Source organism: Brachycentrus maculatus, unplaced genomic scaffold (assembly GCF_059751285.1).
Source record: "Brachycentrus maculatus isolate JH-2025_06_01 unplaced genomic scaffold, ASM5975128v1 h1tg000190l, whole genome shotgun sequence".
In the NCBI taxonomy this organism is placed as follows: Eukaryota; Metazoa; Arthropoda; class Insecta; order Trichoptera; family Brachycentridae; genus Brachycentrus; species Brachycentrus maculatus.
Window position 1 is genome coordinate 1236085 of NW_028280941.1, and position 21334 is coordinate 1257418.

A 21334-nucleotide genomic window follows, 5' to 3' on the forward strand; every position below is an offset into this window, starting at 1 on the left:
ATATTCTTCTTCATCTTTGATGAGATGTCAAAAAATAATATGAAAATAACTCATTGGTTATGATGAATTTTTCCAGACGGAGAATCTGTTCTTCGTACTGACGTACATAGGGCGCGACCTGGAGACCCAGCTGCCCGGGGACCTGGAGAAGCTGCTGTCCGCTGTACGCGACGCCTTCCTGAACGCGTCAGCGGCCGCGCCCTCCGTGTCGCGCACGCTGCTGCAGCTCATCGAGCTGCACGCCTCGCACTGGCAGCTGCCCGGGGGCGCCGTGCTCTACTACTACCCCTCCACCAAGTGAGGACCCCCCGCACTGGCCGCTAGTCTCGGAGATCGGCATCCTGGAGCCTAACTTGTCAGAAACTTTGATAGATAAATTGAGCTGACTCGCTGTATTTTTGAAAGTCTGTGACAAAGTGATGGTTAGTTGATTTCCAGCTGCTATTTTTGAACACTGAAGTTTTGAAACGTAGTTGATATCTTTTTTTACCTTTCCCTTCCGGTGATATGTATTTACTACAACTCGACTTTATAAATGAGAATATCAATATAAAATATAGTAGATACGGACTCAGAATTTTTGTATTCCTCCGTAATATAATTACATATAGTATAAAGTTGTTTATTTGCAGCAATGGAAATAAATAATTTGTGAAAAAATCAGGGATAAAATCACCAATACACAAACGTTTACCAGTGTGTGCGTACGTGTAGCTTGCGTATACGCGCATGTCGTAGCGTATTTAGCAGCGCCAGTTGTAAGCCCCCATCTTACTGGGCGGTCATGTTGCTATGCTAGCTATTGCAGCTACTTCCGATGTATTTTTTTCTCGTTTTCAGATACTTACCAGAACTTGCATCACAAAATTGTTACATTTCAACTCCAAATATGGAAACATTTAGGAACATGCACATTTTTCCCATATTTAAATCACATTTTCATATGGTGTACAAAATACATATCACCATTGCACTCGGAAGTTTTTTAGCGCCGTAAGGGAAAGGTGAAGCTCCGTGATGCTGGTTCACATCATAATATTTTCCTAACTGGAAGATATATTTCCAATGACTGATTCCATCCAATTTCGTCATGTTCAGATTTTGTACGCTATTGAAGTAATTATTTATCATGTTACCTCAATGTGTAATGAAAAGCGTACATTACTCCAAATGAAGGTCTGTTTACCCATAGAATGCAGAAAATTATTGTAAAACTACCATATTGGCTCCAAAATGGATCATTTTTGTTTACTTCATTTGTTCATTTCTACATTTTTTCTCTTAGATTCAATATTCTTCTTTTTAATCGTTGAATAGATTAATATTGTAGTTTTGTAAATTGCACATTATGTGCACTTTATACGTTTAGCTAAAAATGCATTTATGTTGTATGCGGTTTAAACAAGTACATATATTCTTAAATTTATCAATACTAAGTAATTTAAACGGAGCATTATATGTAATTTTGAATTTCTCAATTGAAGTATAAGAAATTATCTATTGTGGTCTATCTAAGGGTAGTTTTTTTTTGTTTTTTGTATTAACCGTTCTTCTTATAATGATGGGATTCTAGAATGTATTTTAAAAGGTAAACATAATTAGTGGTGGAATTAAATTGATAATTTTATGGAAATGATTTATGTTTCCAAAAATTCTAAATATTTCTCGCTTATTAACCTTAATACACTATTCAGTTGTCCTTGTACCGAGGATCTTGACACAAAGATGTCCTTAATTAAGAAGATCTCGGTAGGAGTGATGCCATAATTAGAGCTTCCTGTTGTAAAATTGTAAGATATATACATATATTAAATTATTGTATTTGTTGTGAAAATTATAATTTTCCCGAGAAAAGAATGCTTGTTTTCTTTAACTAGGCAGATCCGCACATTGTCACATTGCATAAATATGTTCAAAATACAATGTGACAAGAGTTTTTTTTCTAAGTACATAAAGTGTTATATAATTGTATGCGTGTACTTTGATCTTATAAGGAATTCATATACATAATCCCCTCACTCGAGTCCACATAAAAAAATCAGCGTATATTATTTGTAATACATTTGTATTTGTAATTGTTATAAATTTGACTTATTCCTGTATAAGGTAAAGGTGCTGTGAACATTATTTCATAAATGTAGACCTTTTGATTATAAGATATGTTGTAAGCGCCAGTTTAGGGCTGTGAAGCTCTGACTGCGATGCGCTGATTCATTTTGTATTTAAAAGAATGATTGTAAAAATATTAAATTAAGATAAATTATACTTCGGACCAATTCTTGTTGATCATAAATTTACTGTTTGTGCCTTGATAGTGATCATGTTTTTGGTTTCTCATAATTATAAGGAAACATTTAAATAATGTGTATTTTTTTTACATACTAATTGTTTTAAAATAATATAGAGTAGAGATTTACCACACGTATGTGTATATTCACGAAAATCTTATAACCAAATTATTGTTAAATTTTGGTAGCTGACGAATTAACATTACTCCTACAATTGTACCAGATAGAAATATAAGTATATTTCTCAACTAACCAAAAATGTGTAACTACAATTATATTGTAATTAGAAAAAAAAGACTTAACAGATAGATGGAAGATTATGCTGCTGATAATGTTGTCTCTTTAATGTCAATGTCTAATACCATAATCAAAGATAAATATTGCAAATGCTTAATGTGCCAAATTATATATTTACCCATTTTATTTATTTAAGTAGTTATAATAATATGTTTATTTAGCAGTGGAAATGATTGTCATTTTTGTATCCAAATAAAGTATAATTGCTCATCAATGTTGTCTTATTATCATAAACCCTTTTCCCCATCTCATTCATTTTATAAATAATTACATTATTTTATTTAATAAAATGCACTATTACAATAGGCATTCATATTACCCACTGAGATTTTAACTACTGGCATGCAATTATGTAATCTTTAATTGTAAGTAGTTATCAGAGTTATTCCATAAATTAAATAAACCTATAATAAATGAACAATACAATAAGAAATAAACTCGTTATCGATAATTACTGCAACTTTTATTAACAGGTTATTTGCTATTAGGTGTGTAATATTAAAATAGATTAAATTATTAAATAAAATATCTTTTAATAAGGTGCAGAAGAGAAATATTATAAATGAAAGATTTAAAAAAAAATGTTTTGATTTTTTAAATCGTGTCATAAATACAAAGATCTAATAAAAGGTTTAATTGATTATTGTGTCAATGTTATTTACGAACAAAACGAAAGATTAATGTTTCCTTGAATGTTTAAATGCAAAAAAAAAACAAATAGGTTTCAAAGCGTTGAATTTCACGCGCGCCGGTTGAATGAACCGCATGGAAAAAACTATGTACATATTCTAGCGACGCAAATTGGGTAGGTACCACTGAACTACTAGAATATGTGCAATTTCCCATCCCTAAGTTTGTACTGTTTCTTTTTTAGTTTGACAATTTTGCCGACTTTTGACGTTTGTGAGTCCGCGGGATGGAATCAAAAACATTGATTTGCCAGCGCTTTTATGAATAATACGAGATGTTTTTCATATAATTATCGCATTTGAAATACGCGCTTTATCTGATGTCATATTTAAATTTGACAGCGATGAGTCAACACCGCCGCAAATCACGGAGAGAGCTAGTCGACTCGCTGACGGCCGAGTGCAGTCGATCGCGTTGAGGCGTGGGACCTGTTGCTTTTGCGCGATGTCTGCGTTTATTTCATTCACGGATGCGACGCGATAACAGTGTGTGATAAACAGTGTTCTGATGTGAGGTTTATATCGTGATCTAGTGACACCATGGGGCTCATCAGCTCTAGAACGGAGACCCCTCCCTTGCTGGACGTGTCTCTCTCCACCAAGCACCATGTCCGCTCCGGGTCCACCAGGAGCCGCGCCAAGCAGCCGATGCCTGACCCTGCGGAACTTGACAGGAGATTCATTAAAGTTTTGGTAAGTACGGCCCAATACTCGCGTAAACGGCCAATTCGACTACTTGTTTCGTGTGTTTGACAGATGTTGTAAGACACTTTTGTTTTTATTTTGGTCGGCTGTTTTAAACGCTCCGTCAGATCGGTCACGATTTATCGTGTATTTACATTTAAACTTGTAAACGTGAACGTTTTGTAACCATTTAAACTGTGATTTATCATCAATATTATATTCGTAAATGAATATTTTCGATTGTATTAAACAGGATGTACCTTTTTTGTATAACAGTACAATCTTTTTGTGATTGATTTTTTTGCACAGATTGAGTCATACACATACAGGAACTGTAGTGCTTAAATTGTACATTTTTATTAGAATCGTTTTCCTTGTTGAAATGGGTATATTATGTACTCGATCATATGATAATGATTTTATTCCTATCTAAATCACATGTCATTAACTAAAATAATAATAACTGCAATCTCCAAAAGCCTTGATTTACTTAATACTAAAAGGTTCTTATTTCTTTTGACTTAGTTATATGATTAGATTTTTCATTAAATCTATTGTTTTACTAATTTACTAAATTTGTGCAAATTCTCTTTTTATGGCCATAACTGAAGGAAATTATTTTAGCTTGATTCTACTATTTTTTTTACTACCATTAAGAATGCCTTATTTAAAAATATAAACACAAAACAAAAACATTTAAGCTATGATATGTTATTTTATAGGTATAATTGACCCTTTGAAAATTCATACATTTTTACAAAGGTAACTACTTAAATCATAAAGAAACATGTATGAAAATATTTACAATTATATATTTTAAGTTTAATTTTTTTTAAATATATTATAATAATAAAATAAAAACCCTTATCCGCACCCCAATGGTGCATAGGGCACTGCTTCATATAAACGCAGTGTTATCTTGATCGTTTACACATGAAGGAAAGGTGATCAGCCCTCCGCTTCAGGTACCAGTCCAGGGTAATATTGAATAAATATTATAGTGAAAAAATCACTTATATTTATTTGACCCCCCCTGGGAATCAAACCCGGGACCTCCAGAATGGTAGCCGAGCGTGCTGACCATTACACTACGGAGGCGGACAAATATATAAACTGTGATATAATTTAACCTGATTTATGCCTGTGACAAATTCAAACCATTTAAAGATAAATTATCATGGTTTGATAGTAGAAACCAGTGGCAAACCATAAATTATCAGATAGGGAAGCTATATATGAGTATATGGCATTATTATGTGTTTAAAGAGCATCCGAGTGTCAATGCATACAATGAAATAAGCCTATCGAACACAGACTCAGAAAAAAACAAAACCTTTACAAACTGCGCAAACCAGCATCTGTACAATAAAAGTTGGTAACTTGTGTGATATTATTTTGGTACCATGGAAAATCTGGGTATTCATTTGCATGCCATGATAGTTTTTACTGATTTGTTCCAATAAATACATACAAAACTGCAAATAATATAATATTACAATGTATACACCGCTGGCAGATATACCTATATTTACAAATAATTATTTATAAATAATTTAGCTTACTTATTGTCTCATCGAATCAATCTTTATTCTGATATATTTATTCATCTTCTTCAAACCCTTATCCGCACCCGATGGTGCATAGGGTACTGCATCATTTAAACTCAGTGTTTTATGATCGTTAACACATGAAGGAAAAGTGATCAGCCCTCCGCTTCAGGTACCAGTCCAGGGTAATATTGAATAAATATTAGATTGAAAAATCACTTGTATTTATTTGACTCCCCTGGGAATCGAACCCGGGACCTCCAGTACAATAGCCGAGCGTGCTGACTATTACACTATATTTAATCTGTTATCTGTTATATTTAATATTCGTATTCCACATATCATTGGTAAAAATAAAAATAATTATTTCCCATAATTATTATGTGTTTATTGAGAAAACACTTTTGTTTGTGCAATATTTTTAAATAGTTTAAGTGAAAGTTTCAGTATTTGAAACACTTTGATTACATACACTTAAATTGTGAATATAAATATTCACATCTAAATATATAAATCACCATGCACTCAAATTCTTCTATGATAATATTATAAAGCAAGGGTGGCCAACCCGCGGCCCGCGGTCATGTATGACAATTTTTTTTTTTAGATATCGGGTTATTCATATAATTTCAAATAATACTTCAAATAGTTATTAAAACCAATAAAGTTTAAATTGATAAAAATGTATATTACTATACAGTATTATAAATACATTTTTTGTTGGTTCAATGTGTGTTTTCTTCTCACATCTGGTTGTAGCAATGTTTTTTTTCACGGGTTCAATTCCCAGGGGGGTCGAATAAATAAAAGTGTTTTTTTCGCTCTATTTATTCAATATTACCCTAGACTGATACCGGAAGCGGAGGGATGATCGCCTTTCCTTCATATGGCAACGATCAAGATAACACTGCGTTTATATGATGCAGTGCCCCGGATAAGGGTTGAAGAATTGTTAATTTTATTTTTTAAGCATAAAATCAATTTCTTTGACTTGTTAGGAGATTCTCAAACTAATGTTTGTTGTCTTTATATCGTAGTCGTACAGGAGAAAGTGACCAACTAACAAAACGTAAAATGTTCAGGAGGGCCATTTAAGTCACTTTTGCTTGGCAACAAAATAAACATCAATGCAGTTAGTCATTTTTAACAAGTCAATATATTATAATTCCAAGTTTAGAATCCTTTGAGATTTTTTCAGGGCAGTATTAAGCTAGTGAGATATCAAATAGTCAATGATAACGTTTTTGTAAAAAATGCACTTGGTCACTTTCTCCTGAATAACTACGATATGCTCTTTTCTTTATTTACGATTTAACCAGTCTGAGCCACAGCAACGTGTGGCCATGTACCGCTGATATTTTCTATAGAAAAATGTTTGATAATCAGTGTATTGATCTGCACATTCCTGCAATCTGTGTTATAGTAATCCAAGAAAATAACAATAATGTTTTCATTATAAAATAGCGCTACAGCTTACCGATTATCAGCTTCCGATCCGTGTTGAATGTTCACACAGAACAATATCAGTATTGCTTAGTTAGGGGAGTTGTAAAACTGTGTGATAAGATCAACTAAACAATTATTCTGTTAAAAATATTAGGATCAACTAAACAATTATTCTGTTAATAATATTAAGATCAACTAAACAATTATTCTGTTAATAATTTCACTTTCTTTTTTTCACTGTAATATTTATTCAAAATTACCATGGACTGGTATCTGAAGCGGAGGGCTGATCACCTTTCCTTCATGTATAAACGATCAAGATAACACTGCGTTTATATGACACAGTGCCCTATGCACCATATATATATATAAATATATATATATATATATATATATATATATATATATATATATATATATATATATATATATATATATATATATATATATATATACATATATTTATATATATGTATATATATGTATATATATATATATACATATATTTATATATATATATATATATATATATATATATATATACATATATATATATATAAATATACATATATTTATATATATGTATATATATATATATATATATATATATATATATATATATATATATATATATATATAGATATATATATATATATATATATATATATATATATATATATATATATATATATATATATATATATAAATAACCACTCACCGAGATATTTATGTCTACCAGTTTCGAGACGTACCCGTCTTTTCGTCAGGACAATCACTGCATGCAAACAATACCACCCTTCACCCACCAAAGCACCATTTACACACTTAAAACTACAACATTTTGAGTGTGTCCAAATACTTGTTCACAAAATCTGGATTATCTTCAATTACAGGAGTTATTTTCATATTATTTTTTGACATAATTTAACATTTAATTTGACATTTCAATAATGGGTAGAATTGGTGAATGTTACACGTGTGTAAAGTGATTACTTAAACCAGCCTATGACGGTCGTCAGCCCCGTAAATGCCCAGACTTCCATATTCTTCTTCATCTTTGCTTTTTTTATTCATATGTATTGTTATATATATTTTTTATCTGATATTTCTTTATACGATTAAAATCATCAAAATATGATAATTCAATAGTGATTTTGTGATTCATCGATTGATGAATTCAACCTATTAATAAAAACGATGACTGACCTATAATTTCAGATGAATTGTTCGATATCAAACAGGCACAGTGTACTCAGCTGTTTCGTTCACTTCATTATCGACAATATCTCAAATTCTTTGCGACTCGTCGTAATTTTCGCATACCAGACAAATTCCCAATAGGCGTACATGCCTTGTCTTCGACAAGATATCAGACACCCTGTGCGCGCTATCGGTTTTCTTGCCGTATGTTGAAAAAAATATTTCATTGCCAACCTCACGCATGACCGATTACGGTGATCTCAATAAATTCAAGTTGAGTCAGCCGCGAATGTTTCCCACCTTTGTGATTGCCTTGTCAAGCCTTATTGTGTCTTGGCATGCACATTTTTTGCTCGTATCTGCAAATTTCGCGTTTTTTTATATCTTGCTACATGGGATTGTGAAGGTTAACTAACGCTAATCATTATATAATCATTTCAAACAATGTTAATTTGAAATATATAAAAAGTATAGTGTCCCGGACTCTTAATTCAGAGTTGCTTGGTCGAAACCACTCTACCACAATTTGATACCTATTTCTAATAATGAGTCGCTTAGGCTCACAGAAATAGTATGAAATTGAAATATTTGTGTAAATAATAAAAACACAAATATGACTTTTTTTTTTAAATAAAAAATTAAATCGGCCATACAAATTGTTTGTATTTGATATTTTGCATTCAATAACATTGACAGGATGTAATTCCTTTAAACAGTGTGTTATCTTCAGGAAATTGACCTCTAAAACCAAAGAAATTATGACCTGTTTTTTTTTCAACACACGCATTTTTACAATAATATGTCTTCACTGGATTTTCCAGTGCCGAGGGCACATTTCATGATACTTCTTTTATTAAATTATTTGATTTGTCTGTCATGAGTCACACAATCATGGATGACGTGGCCGAATGATACAATCTATTTGAAACCCACCCACCTCAATTATCCAATTATGAAAAACTATTTTATGCATTGTTTAATTAATTAATGACTATATTGATAATGGAAGCATATTATACAGCTTAATTGTGTGATTCCCAACATTTTGAGTGTCCAAATACATGTTCACAAATCTGGGTTTCACTCAGGAGTTATTTTTCATTTATGACATCTCAACATAGATGAATACACGAAGAAAATATCAAATTCTGGATATTTACAGGGCTTACGAGCTGTCACAGGATGGTCAAGTGATCACTTTAGACATGTATAACATTCACCATTCTACCCATGATTGACAACCACACTTTAAAGTATACATACATATTTCATTATATCATTGATAATTTACAATAATAATAGAAATTCCTAGAATTATTGCTGATTAGCATTTTAGTAGACGGATTTTAAAACAGGAAACTGCATTTCATAAAAGCCACACTTACTTTATCTTTATAACAAACCATTCCTATACTAAATTATTTTTATCTTTATTTAACACATTTGAAAGCAAATGTCCTCAGAAGGGAAATGAAACTACGCAAATGAAGTAATGAAATCTCTTATAGTTTTATTTTTAAATAGTTCAAATGAATAAAAAGCAATTAATTTGGTATAATTGTTAAAACTTTTTTTAACCCTTATCCTCACCCAATGGTGCATAGGGCACTGCGTCGTATTGACACAGTGTTATCTTGAACGTTACTTACATGATAGCAAGGTGATCACTCCTGTACTTCAAGGACCAGTCCAGGGTAATATCAAATAAATATTAGCATGTAAAATTGCTGATGTTTATTTTCATCCCCCCCCTGGGAATCGAACCCGGGACCTCCAGCACGGTAGCTAAACACGCTAACCATTACATAACGAAGGTGGACTGAATGGAACGGATAATGATAATGATTAATAATAATCTTGTTCTGAAGAAAAAAAAGAAAATAATAATGATTGATTTATCTGGTGCCGTTTTTATGATAAATTACCTCAAGGGTGCTTTACAATATTCAATTTACGTATGTTACATTTTACAATTCAATATTTACATAATGCAAGTAATGTTTCCCGGGAAGAGTGAAAGTGAAAATCTAGATTTAATCTGGTTACTATTAACATGCGATCCGGAAAAGGCAGATCTTGAGTTAAGATCGAAATTCATCAGAAATCTGGATAGATCTCAAATTCGGGGGTAAGTGATTTCATGGCAAAGTCCCTATGAGCAATAAGCCCACGATGTACAAAAATATTTAAATGAATCATTAAAAAGGAAAGAATAAATAGATCCATATATCCAAAATCACAGCTGTTTGTGTTTATATCGCTCGCTCCTTTCAACAATGTCATATATCAAAAATTGTCAATTTTCAGTTGTGCATGTTTTCAGAATGCCCAGAAAATGTACTATATTCCAGCAAAAGCGGCATATTTTTAACTTAATATTTCCCCGCTACAGGGCAGAAAGTGTTGTTTTTGCATTTTGAAGAAAAGGTATTGTTTTATTAATTTTTGTAAGTATACTAAATATTTTTCAAATGGAGAAAAAACATTCAGGTATTAAATTCAAAAAGTGGATTGATATTTATTTTTAATACATTTTATTATATTCTTAAACCTTAAAAACGATCTCCTGAAAAATCAAGTTTTTTTATTTATGACGTTGTTGAAAAGAGTTAGCGATATGTAACTATTAAGTAACATGAAGTCGATCATTTAAATGATTCATATTTTTTGCCATTCATCTGTCGGTATGTTGGTTGGCCATTTTTACTTTCATCAATTTCTCACTTCCTGTTTGTAATTGACTGATTGTTGCGTGAGCATACAGTTTCGCTTCAACTATGTTTCTACACCTACTATGGCACTAGTATTATAGTACAATATACTCACACTACAATATATTGTATATGTGTAACTCTTACATGCTTCCTTCTGCACTAGCGAAATTTAAAGTGCTCTGATCTTCAAATGATAAGATTTGAACATAATTTTGAACATACTTACGAATATTTAAACAAATTTTGTAATAAAATTGTTAAGGCCAAACACACAACAAATCGCAACTTAATTTTCTTTAAACCCTGGTAACATTTGATATAATTGAATTTTTTGTTTAAGTTACTGTTTTTGTACCGAATAATAAGTTTTATTTTTTTTCTAAATAAATATATGGTTTTGAAAAGAAAAGAGTTGTTCAAAGGTAAGGAGTTAATAAAATGTTGAAAATATTTTTCCAATATATATTCTAAAAACAAAATTGTGCGCCGAAAGACGTCCGACCTCTAGCGTGGCCGTTTTCTTTTCTGAATTGGAAGGTTTGAGATGTCAGCCTTGAGTATCTTATATATTTCAAAAATATATAAATAAAATGTATCCTTATAGTATATTTTGTAAATTTAAATCAAAATTCGGTATCACAATAATAATTTTTTGTGTTGAAGGAAAAAATAACTGGCCTCTCCAGAAATGGAAAAATCAGACAAAAGTGTCTCGCTACCCTCTATGAGCGATATGTTAATAAATATAATTTTTATGACATAATGAATTTAAATAATTTATTTGTGTAGTTAAAAATGTAAATATGCAACAGGTTTAGCATTCTTATCACTTTATTTACCAACAAATTTTTACTTAAAACCAAGCAAATTTGTACTAATAACAAAAAATACAAGCAATTAACAAATACACTCATAATTTATGTACAAATCGTATGATTCTTATGATTTTTATTATATTAACTACCAAAAGCTGACTAGTCGGCTTTTCACTGCCAACCGTAAACGACCAAACACCGATTAGTCGGTACCCTATGTACTAGAAAAAATTCTCACAATTATGTATATCACTTTATCGATTTCGAATTTGAACTATTAATTCAAAAAGGATATTTAATAGGAGTTAAATATATTAAAAATAATTATGTACTATTACTTTTCAAAATTTTACATTGATTAAAGAAAACACTTGTTTTTTACCACTTGAGTTTTATTATAGACTACATGTTTCAGAAGTTAAACTTCCATCATTCAGGTCTGTATAATAACAATACATAGTTAATACATAGTTATTATACAGACCTGAATGATGGAAGTTTAACTTCTGAAACATGTAGTCTATAATAAAACTCAAGTGGTAAAAAACAAGTGTTTTCTTTAATCATTGTAACATGTCTTACCACAAAGTTAATGCCGAAACAATAAATAAAGTTTACATGTTAAAGACAATATTTTTGATACATACAAAATGTATCTGGAATGAATTACAATACAACTTTTTTGCTTATAATTTCAAGTGCAAAAATATTATCTTCAACGTTTAAATTTATGACACATAATAATGCATATTATTTTTTTTTTTTTTAGTTCCTAGTGAATATCCTTTTCAAATGAATAGTTCAAATTGGAAATCGATATAATGATATACATAATTGTAAGAATTGTTTTCAGTACTTAGGGTAGAAAAACCGACTGATTGGTGTTTGGTCGTTTACAATAGGCAGCGAAAAGCCGACTAGTTGGCTTTTGGTAGATAGTGTATTAAAACTACTTTAAAAAAAGTGACAGTGAGTTAAAATAATTTGTCAATGAACAGTAGACTGTGTCATAATACATAAAATGAGATTAGTTAATAGCTATAATTATAAAATATTTGATATTGGACATGTGTTTATTTTTATCAACCATGTCCCCACATTGCAAAAGTCATAACAAACAGTTGTCATTTGATAATGTTTTACAAGTACAATTATTACATTCAAACAAACCACCAATCAGAGAGTGAAACAGATTATAAGATGTTAATTTAGAAATATAAATATTTATCTTAGCTCCGGACCTACCTTAGGTTTGATTCTTCTTGCTATGACGTCTTTTGTCAGAAGTAAGACATCATTGTGGCAACTCTCACCTTCTTGACAGCTACACTGATATAATTAAAATATGACTTTGTTTTAAAATCACTACAATTTGTCAGTGATTTTAAAACAAAGTTATATTTTAATTATCTTCTTCTTCTTACTATAGGCCTTGTGGCCTGTTTTTAAGAGGGATTAGCCTCCTGCGACGTCGATTCCCAGCTATCGGCCCATCTCTTTGGTGGTCTGCCCGGGAGTCGTCTACCATGGGGTTGGTCGTACAGTGCGATGTGGGGGAGTCTGGATGGTTCCATTCTCCTCACATGCGCATACCATTGTCTTCTTCGTTGCCCTCCCCACCTAACGACATCTTCGATCTCGCATATTTCCCTGATCTTGGCATTTCTCAATCTATCTCGAAGACTCTTGCCTGTTATGCTTCTCAGAGTCTTCATTTCTGACACTCTAAGCGCGTTTTTTTATTATAAAATTGATAATCACAAAGTTGTTGCTTCAAATATAAATTATTATTACACTGACCTTGATTAATCTTGCATAAATTTACATTGTATCTCTCGCCTGACTACATTTCTAGTTCTTACATACTTGAACCCCAATACATACACCTTCCTCTTCTCTTATCAGCAAACAATGATGTTTAGGTATTCCATTTGAAAAATCCCAGGTTATTCTAGCCATAAATTTAATAAAGGCAAGGCAATCTGGTAATTAATAACCCAAAAATGATGTTGATAAAATTATCCAGTCAAATTATAAGTTGCTTAAAAATTTTAAATCATGTTTTCAGGCATCTCCCAGTATTTACAATAATCCGGTTAGGATCTTGCATACATCTAAATAAAAGGGTCTCTGCTAAATAAAAGCTTTCTCAAACCAACCATAGATGGCTTCCGTGAACTTAAACATAAAGCGTCTTGAGATTAATGATTTATGTAAGAGTTTAAAATTTTTGAGTAGTTTTCTTGTCAATCATAGGTAGAATGGTGAATGTTGAAAGGTAGAATGTTGTTACTTAACTAGCCAATGACAGGTCATAAGCTCTGTAAATATCCTGACTTTCATATTCTTCCTCATCTATGTCGAGATATCAAAATGCTCTGAAATTTAGGCTAAGTTTCACATACCGTGTTTGGTATTGATGTTGAATACACCGAAACACGTGTCACAATATATTAAAATAAATAATGGCGTTCACATAGTAAAAGTCACATTTAAAATATCGAAATTCTCATTAAATGCAAAAATCTCACTAAAACGAATTTATTTCCTTTTTTTGGATCTTTGGCATATGGATCCTTAGTGAGAGTAATTTAGAAAAGATTATTAAAATTATGGTTTTAACAGGATGAGGATAGGATACAGCGTGTGATAATCTGCTTGATCTGCTTGTTCTGTTTTTTGTATGGACTTTCGTCAAACTGTACTTGTTTCACAGAATACACTCAATGACCTGTGGAAAAAATAGTGGGAGTCGAATTTGGTATTTCTCTGTTGGTGCGACCCAAATACTTAATTGGGTCTTCGTCCAAAGGTGAAACCATTCATCAATTCATCAATCTGGAAATGAAATCATTTTGGCATTATTTTATCATTCACCATGTCAGTGATCTTCAAACTTATCCATTTTATTTTTTTTAATTACTTAGTAAATACCACTATTTCTTAAAATCTACCGTGACACATGTTTTGTTTTCTACCCCCTTTTCAACCTTCAACGTCCCAAGGACGCAACTCTAAAATTTTGAATTAGCTTCACCCACGGTGTTCGAAAATGATGCGGAATACATCGAAACATGTGTCACAGTAGATTTTAAGAAATAGTTGTATTTCCTAAGCAAATTAAAATGGATAAGTTTTACCACAAAGTGACTGCCGAATCAATTAATGAAATCTTCAAACTTTTTTGACCGCGTACCTATATGATGAAAATAATCATAAATTTAACCTTATTTTTCAACACATTTCAACATAAATGAAGAAGAATATGGAAGTCTGGGCATTTACAGGGCCTACGACCGTCATGGGCTTAGTCAAGTGATTACACATGTGTAACATTCACTAATTCTACCTATGATTGACAACCACACTAATTAAATGTTTGAAACTTCTAGATATATTGATCAAACTCGTAACACAGTATGTGAGTGTTTACAGCACCCATCTATCTTGGGATGAGGAAAGCTTTTATTAAGCAGAGATTCTTTTTTCCATTTGTACGTAAGGTCCTGGATTATATTCACATACTCGAGAAACGCTTGAAAACATGATTTTCAATTTAGTTTATAATTTTTTTATGGACACACTCAAAATGTTGTCAATATATATATTTGATGTGTTTGGGTTAGAACCCACTCTATTACATTTTGATACCAATTTTCAATTACGGAATGCTTGGGCCTACAAAAATAGTATGAGATTGAAATATTTGTGTATCATGCATATAAAATCTGCAGAAAATCAAGTTTTTTTTAAATTTTATTTTAATTTATTTATTTATTTTCATAAAACATAGATACATTCAATATACATATTCATTTCATATACACATTTATTATACGTATTACGGCTCTTTAGGCATGGCCTGTGTTGAGCCGAATACTAACATGGTAATACAAAATTTATATATATTTTTTTTTAAATTTTTAATATATATTTTTTTTAATGATTAGATTATAAACATAAATACAGGAGATACAAAAATAATTTATAGTTTAAGGTTTTTCAATGTGATAATTACACCTGGACTAATCAATTCTCTTTCTACCTTGTCCCTTCCAATGTTAAGCAACCATCGACGGACACTGTTCTTAAAGACCTGATCACTCCTGGAAATCTTAATGGTAAAGTTATCTTGATCATTAACACATGAAGGAAAGGTGATCAGCCCTCCGCTTCTGGTACTAGTCCAAGGTGAGTTTGAATAAATATTAGAGTGACAAAATCACTTATATTTATTTGACCCCCCCAAGGAATCGAACCCGGGTCCTAGCCGAGCGTGCTGACCATTACACTATGGAGGCGGACAAGAAAATCAAGTTACTAACAAAAATTTTCGTGTTTTAATCTGTGTACATGCTTTTGATAAATTACAAGATAAATTTGAATTATAATTTAATGGGGATAATGTGACTGAATTTGTCAACTAATTTTGGAACATTTTGGCTTGAACCCCTCTATTATTGCAATTCAAAGATCTGGTCCCAACCTGAAACGCTGTTTAAAACATACCCTAATTGTAAAATAATTGAGCAACTGTTGTCCATGATCGTGAACCCACTGTTTTTGAATTTTGTTTTTCAGTTTTATATTTTGAACACTCGAAAGGATAAAGAATTTTGGAGAGGAATGTGGTGTTTTTCTTTTTTTTTTTCATTCAAACCCTTATCCGCACCCCAATGGTGCATAAAGCACTGCATTATACGAACACAGTGTTATCTTGATCGTTAACACACGAAGGAAAGGTGATCAGCCCTCCGCTTCACGTACCAGTCCTGGGTAATATTGAATAAATATTAGAGAGAAAAAATCACGAACCCGGGATCTCCAGAACGGTAGCCGAGCGTACTGATCATTACACTACGGATGTGGTGTACCCTCAATAATTTTCATCTTAGCCCACTTTAGGGACCACTGTACTACACTAAGCACACACGCACACACACACTGCTAACTCGCTTGCTTTGTTAATAGGCTAAAGGTGAAAAGGTTAAAGTTATACTCTATCATGATACCGCTTGCTTATCACAAGTTGTTTTGGAAAATTTCATCATTTTAGAGTCAAGTTCTAGGAAATGATGTAACGAGTAAGGATTACAATGTGTTTACATTTACATTTTGACATCTCAACATAACAAAGAAGAATATGGAAGTCTGGGCATTTACAGGGCTTATGACCTGTCATAGGCTGGTGAATTATCATTTCACATATTTGTAACGTTAAAAATTCTATACACGATTGACAACCACACTACTCAAACCAACCATTCTTATGACAGGTCATAAGATCTGTAAATAATCAGACTTTCATATTTTTCTTCATCTATGTTGAGATATCAAAATGTAAAAATAACTCCTAAGTGGAGAAATCCATGATCAAGATAACACTGCATCAATTCGATGCAGTGCCCTATGCGCCATTGGGTGCGGATAAGGGTTATAAGTAAGGAGAAATCCAGATTTGTGAACAAATATTTGGACACTAAAAATATTGTTAATAATTTTGGTACCATAGTGTAGTGATTTGCACGTTTGACTTTTGTGCAAGAGATCCCGGGAAGGGAGGGGGGTGAGTAAAATATCCGCAATAACTCTTGATTCATTGAAATGGGTAGTAAATAATATCCCAGATAATCGATTTATCCGTTTATCCAAGGAAATTGAACAATTAACAATTTTAATTTTGGTTTATCCAGTTTGAAAAAACGGGAAACAAAACTATTAAAACATTGTTCGCGGGAAACGCTTAAAAGGGTCTTTTATGTAATTTTGGAAGAGCGCAAGAGACGCCAAAAAACATTGTACAGATCGGTATTGGGTTTGCTGTTACTTGCGATTAGTATACTGAGGGTCGGGCGGCAGACTGTCTATGTATAATTACTGTCGGGGTTGATGAAAAAAACTGCCCAACAGCGCTGTGTCAAAATATTTTTATTTTTACTATTTATTATTTTGTCCGCCTCCGTAGTGTAATGGTCAGCACGCTTGGCTACCGTTCTGGAGGTCCCGGGTTCGATTCCCAAGGGGGGTAAAATAAATATAAGTGATTTTTTCACTGTTACATATATTCAATATTACCCTGGACTGGTGCCTGAATCGGAGGGCTGATCACCTTTCCTTCATGTGTAAATGATCAAGATAACACTGCGTATATAACGCAGTGCCCTATGCACCATTGGGGTGCGGATAAGGGTTTAATTATTATTAAAATTAAATTTATTATTTTACGCAGGAAAAGATCACCACACCATTTTTTGATCAGAGAAACGGAGATAGTACATATTTTTACAATACTCTTATCAGTCACGAATTTGTGAACCTTATTTTATAATAACACATGTTTCAATATCATTATCATTGGTGTCATTGGTAGCGCGCGGTGTCAATAAACAACTAAAGGTCAAACCTAGTTTTAACATGACAGGTATCGGGGGGGGGGATACAAATCGACGGCCCCTACGTAAAGTACTCTATCTGCAAATCTGTTACTTTACAGGAGAGAGCTTAGAAGATTCTTTAAACATATTTTTTTTTATCAATTAACGGTTTTATCTGAAATTCTATAAATATAATAAAACCCTTATCTGCACCCCAATGGTGCATAGGACACTGCGTCATATAAACGAAATATTATCTTGATCGTTTACATATTATGAAAGAAAGGTGATCAGCCCTCCGTTTCGGGTACCAGTCCAGGGTTATATTGAATAAATATGACAGTGAAATAAAAATCTACAAAAAATAGAAATTCTATACTAGTATTAAACATTAAAAAACACGATAAAATAATCTATTAAATCGTTTAAAACTTTATGCTTTGTCAAAATTAGCGTTTTAGGAGTTCAGTTCATTTCGAAAATTCGATGTAGACAGCGTCTTATACGCCTGAAAACTAGGCGTAATTTATTTTATATATATATATATATATATATATATATATATATATATATATATATATTTTTTTTATTTTTTTTTATTATTTTTTTTTGTTTATTTATATTTGTAGATAACGGTCTGTTGATAACATACACCAAATATCTCAAAATTTACAAAAATGTAGTTAGAGCACTTTACGTAGGGGGTGTTAAAATAAGGATTGTAGAAAGGATATAAATATTATATCATACTAAATCCGAAGGAAGCCAGCGTCTGGGACGAGAACTGAGGAAGGATTAAATTAAGACTCATTGAGCTACAGACTTATTGTTAGGGTGGTGACTGACCGGAGCATTTTGTCGTAACGTAACGTCGTAACATCGCTAGCATCCGAAACTATGGATGGAGCGCTCGGCTCGCTGTACTGACTATACCAATGCTCGCATCGTAATGTGTCACGTCAGTCACCACCCTTAGACTTGCAGAATACAACACATTGAATATCGCTGTATGAATGAAGACTAAAACCCCACGTTCTAACCACTACACTACGGAGTTAGACAAGGTTGTTCTTCTTTTTCTTCAGACTTTTATCAACACCCAATGGTGCATAGAGCATTTCATCGGATCGATGTGAATATGATCATTACTCTTACAAAATCAAAGTGATCAATCCTGCACTTCAGGTACCAATCGAAGTTCTTCTTTTTCTTCTTCAAACCCTTATCCGCGCCCGATGGTGCATAGGACATTGCATCATATAAATGCAGTGTTAGCTTGATTGTTAACACATGAAGGAAAGATGATCAGCCCTCCGCTTCAGGTACCATTTCAGGGTAATATTGAATAAATATTGGAGTTGAAAATCACATATTTATTTGAACTCCTCGCCTGGGAATCGAACCCAGTACGGTAGCCGTGCGTGCTGACCATTACACTACGGAAGCAAACTACCAATATAGGTTAGTATTAAATAAATATAACTAACTAACTAACTTACCATCGCGTCACTTCTCCACAGGGGTAGGCAGAGAGAATAAAACGCCACACCAAACTGTCTTTGCAAGCAATTTTCGCCTCTTCTACATTCATGCATTTCCTCATACATACCCTCCGATTATTCCATCTCCTGACCTTTCACTTTTCACTGACTGTCACTTTCAAGTATTTAAAATACTTGATCATGCCAAGTCTTCCTCTAATCAAATGAGTCACGAAAGAATGATAAAATAAATTTATGTTTCAAATGTATTTGAAAATACGAGCATAGAAAAACCAAGGGAAACTTGGCTGATTAAGTATGTCAAATATTTTCAAGTGGTCAGGTCAGGAGTCTGAATAAAAGGCAGGTATGTATGAGGAAATGCTTGAATGTGGAAGGGGCGAAGATTGTTTGCAAAGACAGACTGGTGAGGCGTTCTATTCTCTCTGCCTACCCCTGCGGAACTGGCGTGATGGTTAATCAGTTAGCTAGTTAAATAATATTGAGATTAAACAAAAACAAATGTTAAAGAGAAAAATTGTGTTCTTTTTTATTTTTTTATTATTTTCCTTTTATTAAGGACTAACCCGCAAAGCCTCTATTAGAGGCTTGTCTGCGGTAGGATAGTAAGGATAGGGAAGGTAAATATGAAAAATACATCACAAACACCCAGACCAATTGAAAATAAATCTTTGTTGAATTGTTCTTCTTGTTATTGTTATAAGTAGGTACCTGCTAGATGTACAGGTTTCATAACATTATACCATATAACCTGTTTGTCCCACAAGACCTTAGAATGTAGGAGATGTAAAGTGAGTCAAGGTGCTCAATGCTGCTATTTTACCAAGTCTTTGTTCCTCCAAAATTTTGTAAGGCAGTTTCTTATTTATGGAATTGGCATTTGTATTTAAAAATATCCTTATAATAAATAAGACTGTTTATGATTCTAATATTTTTAGCGACTTTAGCCGTTTTCCCCTTGTGATGATATTGTCTAACTGTGTTGAAAAAATCACATTGACATATCGCCCAACTGCTTTCAAGAATGTCATAAATAAAAAAACTTGATTTTTCAGGAGAACGTTTTTAATGTTTAAAAATATAAAACAATGTATTAAAAATAAATATCAATCCACTTATTGAACTTTTTATTGTGCAACTTTTTATTTTTATCGCTCACTCCTTTCAAGAACGTCATAAATCAAAAATCGTCAATTTTCAGTTGTGCATGTTTTCGGAATGCTCAGAAAATGTACTATATCCCAGCAAAAGAGGCATATTTTTAACTTAATATTTACCCGCTACAGGGCAGAAAGTGTTGTTTTTTCATTTTGAAGAAAAGGTATTGTTTGATTATTTTTTTAAATATTCAAAATTTTTTTCAAATGGAGAAACCTTCAGGTTTTACCTTAGAAGATCTGTTGCACAGTAGTTCAATAAGTGGCATGATATTTATTTTTAATACATTGTGTTATATTTTTAAACTTTCGAAAAAACGTTAAAACTTAAAAAACGTTCTCCTGAAAAATCAAGTTTTTTGATCAATCAATCAAATCAAGTTCTTCAAAGGAGTGAACGATATGTGTCGCCTACTTTCAAAATCCGCCAGATCCAATTTTATGAGATTTTAAAATAAATACTCTATCCGAATGCCAATTATGGGTTTTATTGTTTGAAATATATATATCCGTGAAAACCCTTCTAAAAAATTCTTAAAAACAGCTTTCTATTTCAAATTCCGCTATATTCATGAAACTTGCCTTCTGACCCATATTGGCCAATCAGAGAGCGGGGATAAG

At 32.2% G+C, this 21334-nt stretch overlaps 2 protein-coding genes across 5 annotated transcripts in view; both read left to right on the forward strand.

The window, feature by feature from the left end:
* LOC148307761 (uncharacterized) overlaps positions 1-2799 on the forward strand; it is a 34498-nt gene extending 31699 nt beyond the window's left edge. For all 3 annotated transcript variants that reach the window (XM_088262903.1, XM_088262904.1, XM_088262905.1), the window contains one exon: positions 77-2799. In XM_088262903.1, coding sequence (XP_088119029.1) covers positions 77-301 — 225 coding nt within the window. In that variant the 3' untranslated portion in view covers positions 302-2799. The remainder of the gene's footprint in view (positions 1-76) is intronic.
* Positions 2800-3325: 526 nt separating this feature from the next.
* Positions 3326-21334, forward strand: part of Frl (formin-like protein) — a 42787-nt gene continuing 24778 nt past the window's right edge. For both annotated transcript variants that reach the window (XM_088262901.1, XM_088262902.1), the window contains exon 1: positions 3326-3967. In XM_088262901.1, the coding sequence (XP_088119027.1) occupies positions 3815-3967 (153 nt within the window). In that variant the 5' untranslated portion in view covers positions 3326-3814. The remainder of the gene's footprint in view (positions 3968-21334) is intronic.